Raw genomic sequence first — 12,829 nt, 5'->3', positions numbered from 1 at the left:
GGAGCTGCTTTTTAGTGGTTCGGGGACCTATTTTATTTCTGCTGGGCTTCTTGCCCCCTTTCACACTGTGTACAAACCTTCATGTTGTCCAGGAGGAATTTCTTGGTATAACATTTCCAGGCACAGAGGTTTTATGCAGCCGTCAAGCTATGCTGCAGATATGATAGATTTTTCTGGGCAAATTAGAGCAAGAAGTAGAAAACTGAAAGGATGCACCAGTCATAGCCAATGAGCCTCTTATTGTCCTGTATAAAAATCAAATGCCTTTTAATCATTTCAAATGTTCTTCTGGGTATCAATTAGTCACACATTAATATCAGTATTGCTTCTCTTCTTCAGTTCACATCAGATTAAATTCTCCCCTGTCATATATACTCGTGCTCATTAGCTTCAAGGAAAATTAGTGATTGTTCCCTACTCATTGGCACTGATGGGAGATTTCCATCGGAACTGCTTTTTATACAGAGAACCTGATTGTCATCTTAAAGAGATTGAGGTTTTTTTCCCAAAAACATTGTTGTCTTTTCATGGAAAATCCATTTTTTTTTTTCTTTCTCTGAAACCCTGAATGCTGAGCCAGAACACTGGGGAATGGAAGGGAAAAAAACCATTCCTGACCAGCATCATCCTGCGGTTTCTGTCCCTGTTTGCATCCCAAGCATCCGCCTCCCTGTTGGGATCCAGCAGCTGTTGCACAGCCCACAGCTGCGGAGGGGAAGGACAATTTGGGTTGCACAGGGTTTTGCTGCCATCAAACTCTCTGGTTCAAGACTGGATATTTATAACAGTCTCTATGGAGAGCGGCAGTGTAGAGGGGTCTCATCCTGCTCCCTGCCCTGTATGGGGGCTTGGGCACATGGCTCTGATCTGGCTATGGGGCTCCATGTGCGTGCATGTGTGGACATGTGTGTGCATGCATGTGTATGCATGCATTGCGTGTGCTCTCTCCCATAGCTCCCCATCCCTCCGGGCCACCAGTGCCCACTTTTGCAGGCTGCAGCAAAACAAGGTCTCCAGCCCAGTGGCAGGATCCCCTGTACCCCCCACCGCTCACCCCAGCTGCTCCATCCCCAGCACTTGCCAAGCCCTGGAAGGGACCGATGATATTTATTGAGTTTTATTAACTCCCAGCCCTGGGAGGTTCTCACCTCTTCCAGCTAATTCAGACGCCCGACTCCTGCCAGAGTTACAGTGATTGTCATTAAAAAGCTTGACATTTACCTTAAAACAGTAATAAAATGATAATGCCTAATTTGGTTTACGAGTGGTATTTGCAGTGTTTCCTGTGCCTTGAGTGGGGGATATTGTGAAGATCGCTGCTATGCTGATCAATTATGTCTGCTTAACGGCACGGCTGTAATTCTTTCCTGTAATCATAACCATCTTTCAGTAGAGCTGCTCCAAAGTTTTCCTTTGAAACTGCAGTTTTGACAGGAAAAGAAAATGTTTTCAGATATTTCAGTTTCCAGTGAATAACAAAAGCTTTGGAAGCAAAACTTTCTGGTGAAAAGTGAAGAGAGACAAACCTCCTGTCTGTACAGATTTGCTGCATTTAGATTTCCAAAACCTTTCAGGTGTTTTCAAAGGCTACCTGTGACTGCTTTCCATTAAAAAGTGATTTTTCTCCTTCAAATAACCTGCTGTCTTTCACCCATCAATACGATTCCCTCCTGTTATTAGCCTCTCAAATATTAAAAACCTCTGGTGTGTTTTACATCCCCAAGTGACTGCGGCTGCGTTAAGGGAAGGGATCTGGTCCCAGAGCTGCTGCAGGGCTGCAGGGTGAGGAGCGACTGCTGCCCCGGGGAGCCCAAACCCCTTTGGAGGGAGCTGGCACACACCAGGGCACACGCAGCCCCTGCACACACACATGCCCAACGCCTTCCCCAAGCTATTCAGCAGCTCCGCTTCTGTCCCACTCAGATTTACCCCCAGATTGCAGGCAGCGCTGCCCCAACACACTCACGAAGCCAGCACCAGACCCGCTAAAAGCAATTTCTTTCTCCATTTCTCACCCTGAGCAAAACTCAATGTGGATTTTCTTTTTTTCAGTGCAATTTTAATTAGTGCATGATGCACTCTGGGTTTTTATTAGAGTAAACAGCTTGGAAAAACAGTCCATGCCAGCTCCTCTACACCAGGGAGCCTCATCCTGTTCAGACTAGAAACTTCACAGTGGATTTCTGAAAGCCTTTCTTAAGATGGGTTCATTTCCATGAAATGATATGATTTCAACAAATGGAAATTTTTCAACTCAGTAAAAAAAATTAGTCAGGAAATTCCTGGCTGGGCCAATTTTGGGGCAAGGCTTTGCACACAACAGGCACGGGATGCCGGAGTCCTCCGTGGGAGAACTTGGCCTTCACACCACATTGCTGAGGGCTGGCAGTGAGTGCATGCACACGCATACGTGCATGCACACCCATGCATGTACATGCACACCCATGCATGCACGCATACACACATGCGCACCCGTGCCCAGGCGTATGCACATGCACATATGCACGCACATGCACATACATATATATGCACACACGTGCCCACGTGCACACCTGCCCCTGCCATGCCCGTGTCCCCCTGCCCTGCAGGCACCCCGCCAGCAGCTCCCAGCCTGCCCCTGCTGCAGAAGCCCCGCTGCACCCATGAGCAGAGGTGAGCAGCGCCCAGCAGCAGTGCCCGCATCCCCAGCGCGCCGGGGGTGCCAGGAACCCTTGCACAGCCTGGGCACCTCCAGCCATCACTGCATGGGCAGAAGTGGGGGGCAGGAGCAGAGATTAAATGAGAATCTGGGCCCCTGGCTGTGCTGGTGGGCACCACGCAGCAGAGCTTCGTGCGGGCTCGTCTCCAAAGGCGAGGGAATCGCTTGCACCCTGCAAAGAGCAAGCGCTGCGGAACCCCCCGGGGCCCGCGGGCTGTGGGGGGACGCTGGCAGCCGCCGTCACGGGGGCGGCAGTGACCCAGCCTTCCACTGCATGTGCAGCCCAGAGCTGCTGTAACTCCACCTCGGAGCGGGCTCGCATCCTCGCACAGAGAGGAGACCATGGGAGGGACGGCTCGGGAGAGCCCGGAGGACTGCCGCTTTCTGGACGTAAGTTCATGGCTTGTTTTGCCACCGTGCAGTTTGTCAGTATGATAAATGTCTGATATGCATGTGTACTCATCCCTCCTTGAATCGTCAGCAGACCTCTGGCTATCACCGTTTTGTCATTAATTAGGCAGAAGCTTCCAAGACGCGAAAGAAGACCTGTACCAGATACCAGATCTGCGGGCTGCTCTTCAGTGTGCTGCTCATTTCTCTTATTCTGATATTTCTTGGTGTCAAATATCTTTGGAACCCAACACCCAGAAAAGTAAGTAAAACCCCTCTGATCCAGCCTTTCAGAGTGCCGCTCCCCCAGACAGAGCTGTCATTCCCCCCCACCCCACTCATCGAAACTTTTAACTACACCCCGAAACCCAGGCAACTTTACAAAATGCATTTTCTTAGACTACAAGCATTCATGGGACTTTTAAAAATCTTTGTATTATTCATAACCAGCTTTTACTTTGTAGGAGCTGGGGTTTTTTCTCTGTCACCGCATTCTTTCCCTGACAATTACAGGGGATGGGAGCTACGCCACAAACAGTTAAAGTTACTCTTCTTTCACCGGCAGCAAATTTTATGACAAGTAAGAAAATATTTTCCATTTCATTTCAATTATCTTGCCAGAAACTGGTGGAAAAGTCATTATGCCACCACATAAAGAGGAGAGAAAGCCAGGACGCAGTGGTGATTGATTGCAATGGATTATATTTCTTACTTTAATGTGTCTGCAATGTGAGGGGACGGTGAGACAGATTAGCTTTTGGAGGAGCTCCTGCTAACTGGATTGGGCTCGTTTATTCCCAGTTCCCCAGACAGACGCTACTGTAAGCGCCGAGTGTGGCGGGGCGGCGACGGGGCTGCACATCTCCCATACATCTCTGCCCACTGCTGCCCAGCATCTTGGCAATTCTGCCAAAACTCTTTTTTTTATCCCATACCCCAAGCAAATTGCTTAACCTTGAAGCCAACAGCCTGGCCGGTGCTCCTCATCCTCCTCTCCTTTGAGTTTCCATGCTCACCCAGGAGGTCCTGCTTTGCACCCTGGCGCCAGCGGGTTTTGCCGACTCTCAAGAGCGTCTCCAAAATTCCCATGTGCAGCCAAGGCAGCCCCTTTCCCACGGTGGCGTCTCCCTTCTCCTCCCTGCCCCATGCCGGAGCCATGCCAGCTCAGCCAGGCTGCCCTCCCGCCGGGCAGAGGAAGCACCCCGCTCACCAGATACTTTTGTCTGCTTATCAGCAAAGAGAAATAAATACCCCAAAAAATAAAAGAAAAAGCAATAAAAGCCATATGTGCCTCCAGGCTACTGCCAAGTCGATTATAAAGTCTCTACTGTTCCTCGAAAAACAGGGTGCGTGCCAGCTATGGGGGGAAGAGGCTGTTAACCCCTGGAGGGGAGGTTTTCTCCGAGCCAGCAGCACAGAGCCATTGCTGCACCCTTGGAAAGGTTAACCACAGCACTGGCCCTCAGCATCCTCACCGGCAGACTCTGGTGCAGGATGGAGTCCATCAGAATTTCTGAAAGCCCTTCACAATGCCTGACAGGCAGGCAAAGAGGTCACAGGAAAGCGGAGATGTTCCTGCAGTGGAGCTGCCTGCTGATGTTCCCGGCGTCCACCACCACCACGTCCTCTGCAGCCGTGGGGCAGCAGCTTCTCCAGCTGGCCCTGGAGTCCTCCAGAAAAAGCAGGATGCAGGAGGCTGGAAGTTCCTAAGGCTCAAAAATATAAACCAAGGGCAATCAAACTCTTTAAAGAACAAAAAAACCCCTTCAAGCTCCCTTCATGCAATTGGACAGTGGAAAAAAAAATCTTTAAAGACAATTTGTTCCTCTGAGGGGTGGCCTTGGACACGGTGCTGCCCTCTGCATGGCAGCATCCGCGCCAGGCAGCACAGCCGAGGAGCGAAGGCGATGAGTCAGCTAACGAGGGGTTCATCGTGGCCTCGCAGGGGGACATATTTCAACCATTTGTGAGCAAGTGTCATTTTTAGCCCTATAAAACATCTCACAGTTCTCTGAGCAGCACGGAGCCAGCAAAGCCCAAATGGGTTAGCTGGCCACTGCACTGGCAAAAGTAATTCTTTGTAAATGGAGAGGCACTTGAAGGTAAGGTGCCACCCGGGATCCTACCTTCCTGGAAATGATTTATGGCACCATGTGCATTTTGCCAGTCAAAACCGGCGGCCTTCCAGACGTTTTAGGCTTCAGACTATTTTTACCATACCATAAAATACATTGACAGCTATATATGTTTATAAAAGCCTCCCGTTGACTAAGAGGAGATGCTCATGACTGCCAAGGCACACATCACTCTTCTGACTTTTAAGCAAGGGTAAAGGTACCCGGCAGTTACCACCTGCATGGCCTGTCCTGTGCCCAGGCTTCCTCCAGCAGCTGCAAAACGGTAGATGCTGATGCTGAGAACATTGCTGAGAGGGTTTGAAGCCCCTAATGGGGCGGGATGTGCAAGAACCAGGGGTCTGTGAAAGGAAGTTTAGACTGGGACTGCAGGCAGAGCCCCTGCCCCCTGCCAGGACATTGCTGGGGTCCAGGGTGTTCCCTCCTTGGCTCCACAGCCATGCCAGGGGACAAACGAGGCTTTCCCATCCCCATGCCTCCACCACTTCCCCCTGCCCTGTGGACCTGAGTGGTTTTGCACAAGCCCTTTGCTTCCGCAGAACACCATTGGATTTGGAAAACAAGGCTCCCCAAGGCTCGGCGGCTCTCACCGCACCAGCAGGATCATTTTTGTGCTTCAAACAGCATCTGCCGCTGCTCGTGCTTGCAGGGTCAGGCATCCGCAGAGACTGGAGGGCTGCTGGGCTGGCTGAGTGCAGCAAGCACCTGCGAGGAGGAGAGGGCTGCTCCCCACAGCGATGCTCACCCCAGCTCCCCGCAGGGATGAGTGCCGCTGGGGAGCCGGCTGCTATGCCCTGAAGCTCTTCAGCAGCCCTCGAGGAGGTCTTTGATTCACAGGCAATCCCTGATCTCCTCCAGGGAGACAGAGGCTCTTACCTCTGCCTTTCCAGGAAAAACAGAAGGTGCAGAGATGGAGAAAGTGAGCCAGGGATGACACAACGGAGCGAGCAAGGCAGGGACATGGTGATGGAGTAAGTGAGCCAGGGATGCAGTGATGGAGAAAGCAAGCTGGGGACACAATGATGGAGCAAGGAAGTCAGGGATGCGATGACAGACCAAGCAAGCCAGGGAGAAGTAAAAGTGAGGTCCCTTGGGCCTGGGCTTTGTGACTCATGCCACAGAAAGCACCAGCAAAGGCTGAGCTGTGGCAAAGCTCCTGGCGCAAGTATGGGATGAGCATCTTCTCCCAGGCTTGACATACCTGTCCTCCCGCAGCCTGGCCCCATCCTGCCCTTCTTCCCAGCCCTGGTGCCTGGGAGCTGCCTCTCCTTGCACTATCCGGACGATTGTCTTGGCTCAGAGCTGGGGTGCAAGGAAGCAGCCAGCCCTGTGGCAGAGCACTCAGCATCAGTGGTCAGGCACCCAGCACCAGCCTGCTCACCCAGCAGCTGGCGTGTGAAATCGGCTGGGGGCTGAGCCGACCCCCATGCGGTTTTGGCCCTCACAGGTTTATGACATGGAACACACATTCTTCAGCCACGGCCAGAAGAAGAAGATTGTGATGGAGATTGACCCACTGGCCAGGACAGAGACCTTCAGGAGCGGGAACGGCAGCGAGGAAATCCTGGAGATCCATGACTTCAAAAACGTGAGTGCAGCAGCATTTGTCCCCAGGACCCTGCCTGCGGTCTTGCAGCAGGACCGACGGGATCCCTCAGGACACCACGGGGTCGCTGGAGCAAGCCCCAGGATGATTTGCTTCTGCGTCAGGGAGAGCAATGCCCAGACGCAGACTCCCTGGGGATGCTCTCAAAGGAAAGGAGATGTGTATCTACATACGCTTCCACCGGTATTTAATAGTGCCGTGGTTCAGTTCCAGTGAAATACATCTCAAAAGCAAGACCTAGTTATTGGATTTACCCTTGCAAAGGAATGCAATCATCATAAATCTATCCAAGCCCAGTACATTTGTCTGTCTGGAGAGCATTAAAACCTCATGACAATGTGGTAGACTCTCTCTGAAATCTAATTAAAATTTGTAGGGAAATACCCTGTGCAGTGGCATATGGCAAAATTTTCAGCTAATAGCCTAGCAGGAACTGGGGGCTCAATGTTCATATAACCATAACGGTCAGATGCTACTCTGCATATTTTTATTTATGATAACGAGAGCTCGTGATAGTTATAAGGAGAAGGGGAGCAAAGTAAAATTTTATGACTGTCTGCCTTAAAATGTTTGCAAAAAGCCCGATTCTCCCAAACCATAAAATGCAATATCCCTTAGGAGAACCTGTTAGTACATCTTAGCACCACCACTGAACAGAGTTTGCACGAAAACATCAACAGGAAAAAGCCTCCTCCAGCTGTACCCTCCATATGATGGGGTTATTTATCCTCCTGCTTTGCCCTGATTGCTTTTTTGCTGTTTGTTCTGATGCTGTAGGGAATAACTGGCATCTTCTTTGTGGGACTTCAAAAATGTTTCATCAAAACTCAGACTAAAGTCCTACCTGAGACGACAGAGGCCAAGATCCCTGAGCTTGAGGTAGGTGAATCAAACAGGACCCCCCCTCTGCCCCCGGGAAGCCCACTCCTCTCCCTGGCACTGGGAGTGTGGCCACCAGCCCCACCGCCCTCTCATCTGCTCCAGCCTTCCCAGAGATGCTGCAATAAAGAAATAATGAGTTGTGATCGCTTCATAAAATGATCTTATTTCAGAGGATTGCTTCTAAAAACAAGTGGAAAGAGACAGGATTAGACAGCCAACAGACAAAAACCTCTCAGCACAATACCGGAGATCAAGAACAATAATCCTGTTGTAGTCAAAAGGTCGCAAGGCAGCTCAGGATTAGCAGGCACCAAAAAGTCAATCAAATTGTTTTCTCCAAGAATTGAGCCTCGCGTTCTCAAGCAGAATGAGGCAGAAGTAATGAATTTAAAAGAGCAGCCGTGTTTAAGAAATGCGATTTGAGAAAGCGCTTGGCGTACAGCCCTGGGAGGTGGGAAGCACCAGGCTGCAGCACCTCCCGGTCCCCCCCAGACCTGTCTCCCACGGATGTGCCTGGTGGCTTCTTACACCCCTCTAGTTTTTGCCCACCACATCCTGCTGCAAGGAGTCAAGCGCTTTGCCTGCTGCATGGAAAAAAAGTGGTTTACTCCATATTTTAACCCCTCCTTGACAGCGTAACCCGGGGTGATGGCTCAGTCCCTTGAAAGCAGTTGTCCCCTGTCCCCGTCCCCATCCCCAGGCCCCAGCGGTGGCACAGCCCACCACAGCACAGCCTTCCCGCTCCTCCATTTCATGATGGGGGTGTTAGCAGACTGAATCCCCCCCAGGGAAGCTGTTGCAGATAAAACACCAGCAGGACATGCGTTTGAAACGAAGCGTGGGCAGAAACATTTCCCCGATTCATGACCCAAATTCCCAGATACCGATTCTTTGATTATGCTGTAAGAAGCTAATATATTTTTTCGGCTACCTTCGTAAAAGGAATATGACTTCCCAGGCTTTAGCAGAACATTGCCCCGGGTAGAGAGCTAAAATGTAAAACCCAATGAGATAAATGTAGATTTAAGCTCTAGTCATCTCCTCCCAGAGCCCACGCAGTGCCAGGTCCCTCCTGCAGCACCTCCCCAACCCCCCAGCTTTCACCAGAGGCTCCAAAAAAGCCTCAGACTGGGTCGGGTTGTGTTGGCTCTTTCCTAAAACTTCCCAAAACCATAAGGAAAAACTCTGTAAAAGAGAAATACAGCTCCAGACACCTTCTGGAGAGAAAAATGCCATTTGCCAGCTTGCTCTGTGGGCCACCACCACCAACATACATGACGTTGCCTTGGCAGATAGCTCGGCACAGACCCATCCAATAATCTTTATATATCGCCCTCCCTAAGCACCTGCCAAAACACACCATGGACTAATGCAACAGCAGAGACATGTGGTATAAATTACAGAATACAGCCATGCAAAGAATTCCTGTGAGGAATAAATTAGAAGTGTTCGATCACAAAATCGGTAGCAGAAGGAGAGAGAAATTAAATAGTAAGAGCAAAGCAGAGAGGAGATGTTTTAATCTTGGGTTTTAAATGAGCTGGGGTGCTCCAGAAGGTTCTTCCAGATGGTGGGGACTGCACAGGAGAAGGCTCTTCAAGCATGATGAGTGGAGAGAGGAGAGAGCAGGGGGCAGTGGCTGAAAACAGGCAGGAGAGACAAGGCTCACAATGGGTGTCCCAGCGTGAGGACCAGCAGGGCATTGCACGGGCACCCTGCGAGCACCACCAACCAAGGCAGATGAAGTCCAGCTGCTCTCTGGGAGGGGAGAGGGGCCTCTGGGTAAGCCAAGGGGAGGAGGAGCAGCCAGCAGTGGGGAAAGGGTGTCTCACCACACCGGGGTGAAAACGTTGTTCTTCCTCCAGGGAGAAGAGATCACGACCACCTACTTTGAGCAGTCTGTGGTCTGGGTTCCTGGGGAAAAGCCCATTCAGAACAAAGAGTTCCTGAAGAGCTCCAAAATCTTTGACATCTGCAGAAACGTGACCATCTACTGGATCCACCCCACGCCTATAGCAGGTACAAGGAGCCATCTCCTCCCTGAAGTGTTTGTGACACCCCTCACCAGAAGCAGCCCTGCCACCACCCATGTCCCCCTCTGCCACGTCCCCACTGCGACGTGGTGGGAACCCGTTTCCACAGCCTTGTACATCTCAGACATGAACACATGTTGGCCACAACCAAGAGAGAGCAAGGCAAATGTAACAGCAGGGGCTGAAGTTTCTCTCTGCAAAGCACTTGTCTCTGTCGGCTCCCCACTGCCCTGCACTTTGCAGAGTGGCCACCTTCCTCATAACAAGGCAAAAACCCACCCCTTTGTACCTGCAAAGAAAGCAGCGCTGCTGGAAACTGGGACGCCTAAATTCTAGTCACTGCATGAACATCAGAGCACGAGCAGACATCTGCATCTAAATCACACAACGGGGTTGCCACCTCCAGCTGCTCACTACACAGCCCTCACAGAGGTTGCGGCCTCTGAGATCTGCCAGTGTAATTACCCGCTGTCTCTAACCCACTTCTATCCGAATGAGCTAGTTTTAAAAAACCAACTGAGAAAACTCCCTCCGCTCTGCAGCCGCAGAGGCACATCTCGTTCCCCACGGGTACCAGTCAGCCCACGGCCACTGATGATCCTGGCAGCAAGTGGGCATCAGAGAGCCCTGATGCTGCTGTCCTCGGCCGCTGTCCTCTTTTGCTTCCTCAGTCCCCGCTGTTAGATCCCATCTGCAGTTGAGTTTTAGCAAAGGAAATTTACATCACCGTAGGTTTTACCTAAGCTGTGGGTGGTGTAGCTGGGTCTAATCTGCCCCAAATCATGTCACTTTGCTGGGGCTGTACAAATCCCTTCCCACCCCCAGCAGTACAGCCCACCACGAGGATGTGCTTCCCTGCACTGCAGCCCCGTGGAGGGGATGCCAACACCACCCCTGAGCACAGGGTGGGGGTAGGACATGTCTTTGCCCTTTCCTCCCACCATATTATCTCCTACAGCCCTACTTCCAAGCCTGGTAAGAGCAGGAGGCAACGGAGCACAGCTGGTCTGCTGGTGGGCTTTTGGGCTTTTCCTGTACATTGGCACTAAATTTTGGTAGAGACATTAATGCCTGCTGCTGCCTATGTCCCCCCACTCCCTGGCTGTTGACAGCAATGTTTGGGCTCTTCGTGTAGCTCCTGAGCTGGCCAACCTTGAAGGGACAGAAGACGATGACCCTGAGCTGCTTCTAGACAACCAGAGCTGGCTGGATGGGGAGAGCGAACACGAGGCAGAGAAGGATGTGCAGCCAGGACCCAAGCGTCGGGCACGGCAGCTGACCGAGGAGGATCTGCCTGTCAATGACTACGTGAGTGCGGGCAATCGCATCCTGGGGTGCCCTGCCCATTGTCCCACATGTCCTGGTCTCACTCCTGGGGTTTCCTGCCCACGTTCCTAGAGTACTCTGGTCATGCTTCTGGGTGTCCTGGCCACAGTCCCAGGGTGTCCTGATTGTGTTCCTGGGGTGTCCTCATTGTGTTCCTGGGGTGCCCTGGCTGTGCTCCTTGGGATGTCCTGCCCATGCTCCTCGAGTACTCTGTCCATGTTCCTAGGGTGCTCTGCCCATGCTTCTGGGGTGCCCAGGGTGTCCTGTCCACGCTTCTGGGGTATCCTCCCTGTGTTCCCAGGGTGCCTTGGCCATGCAGCCTCTTGCTGCGCTGACACTGTCTCTTCCCAGCAGTCAGAGAACGGGCTGGAGTTCCACCCCTTGTGGGACGAGCGAGGCTACTGCTGTGCCCAGTGCCGCCGTGCCAACCGCTACTGCCGGCGGGTCTGCGAGCCCCTCCTGGGCTACTACCCCTACCCCTACTGCTACCAGGGCGGGAGGGTCATCTGCCGGATCATCATGCCCTGCAACTGGTGGATTGCGCGGATGCTGGGCAGGGTGTAGCCCCCACGGTGCAGCACCTAGCGCTTGGGTGCTTCCCCGTGCCCACCTGCCGCGTTGCCACCGATCCAGATTGTCCCGACATAGCTGACACGCAGGTTATCTGCTTGATTGCTGGTGAGTGTGCAAGTGTGCAGACGATGGCACCCTCACCATGTGTGCACAGCCTGTCCCCCTCCCCCAGCACCCTGCGCTGCTCCCACGGGGTTGGGGGAGGCTGTGCTCGAATGCATCGTTGCCATGCTGAGCAGCAAGAGGCAAACAATAAACGTCTTGTATGAGCGATTGCAAAGAAAATGGAAAGTTGTTTAGTCTCAGTCTGTGATGCTTAATGGGTCTGAGAAGTGATCTAATTGCTCGGCTGCCTCGTCACAAGCATCCATAACTCAGGTACCAGGACTGCTGGCGCTCACCTCGCTGGGAACGTGTGGAGGTCCCTAATTTGCTCCCTGACAGTGCTGGTAGTTGTCCCAACCCTCTGTTCCAGCATGCTCCGATATGTTCAGTAGTTACTAGTGACAGCTCAGGGGTGCCACCAGTCCCCTCAGGAGCAATGTGCAGCACAGCAGCATGCTGGCAAGGCAGAGGCAGGAGCAGGCACAAGGAGTCCCCCAGGGAAGTGGGCAGCCAAAGCCAGAGGGAGAGGAGGTGCAGAGGACCTCAAGTGACATCAGCTGTCCCCAGCCCTGTGACCAACAAATGGGCAAAACCCAGGAGGGAAAAAGCAAGTCCTTGATACCACAACCACCCTGAGCAGGACACTGCCTGCAGCAGTGCTGACAGCTAACAGCCAAAATCCCCGTGCACCCCCTGTGCAGCCCCACCACTCACGGCCTCAGTGCTCACAGCAGACCCCAGGCTCTAGCTTTCACCCCAGGGAGCCAGCTGCTGCCGAGGAGCTTTGACATCCCACGGGTGTCACCAAGGGAAAGCCTCTCAGTGTCACTGAGGGAGCATGCACTGCCACGGCCGGTGCTTTCCAGGGAAACGCCTGGACAGACAAGCCTACCCAGCTGTACATACAGAGGAGAGAGCAGAGGTCAGGCTCCACTTGCTGCTACTGTGACGGGTGCCAGCCGCGGTGTCTCCGGGGCTGTCAGGCACTCCCTGCATCCCTGTGGCTCCTGCAGGGACATGAGCACTTTTTAAGGGCAGCTCCTTCTGTCCCTGCTCACGGCTGTGCTGACAATGTGGTTAA

The 12,829-nt window shown here is 52.5% G+C and overlaps 1 protein-coding gene across 1 annotated transcript; it reads left to right on the top strand.

Moving 5' to 3' along the window:
• The first annotated feature begins 2,960 nt into the window (after positions 1-2,960).
• Positions 2,961-12,315, top strand: TNMD (tenomodulin). The gene is made up of 7 exons (XM_055818383.1): positions 2,961-3,088; positions 3,216-3,350; positions 6,671-6,811; positions 7,607-7,708; positions 9,577-9,730; positions 10,880-11,052; positions 11,425-12,315. The coding sequence occupies exons 1-7, from the start codon at positions 3,041-3,043 to the stop codon at positions 11,632-11,634; spliced, it is 963 nt and encodes a 320-aa protein (XP_055674358.1). The 5' UTR covers positions 2,961-3,040; the 3' UTR covers positions 11,635-12,315.
• The last annotated feature ends 514 nt before the right edge of the window (positions 12,316-12,829 follow it).

Source organism: Falco peregrinus, chromosome 13, assembly GCF_023634155.1.
Source record: "Falco peregrinus isolate bFalPer1 chromosome 13, bFalPer1.pri, whole genome shotgun sequence".
Taxonomy (NCBI): Eukaryota; Metazoa; Chordata; class Aves; order Falconiformes; family Falconidae; genus Falco; species Falco peregrinus.
This window is presented reverse-complemented; position numbering and strand designations above follow the sequence as displayed.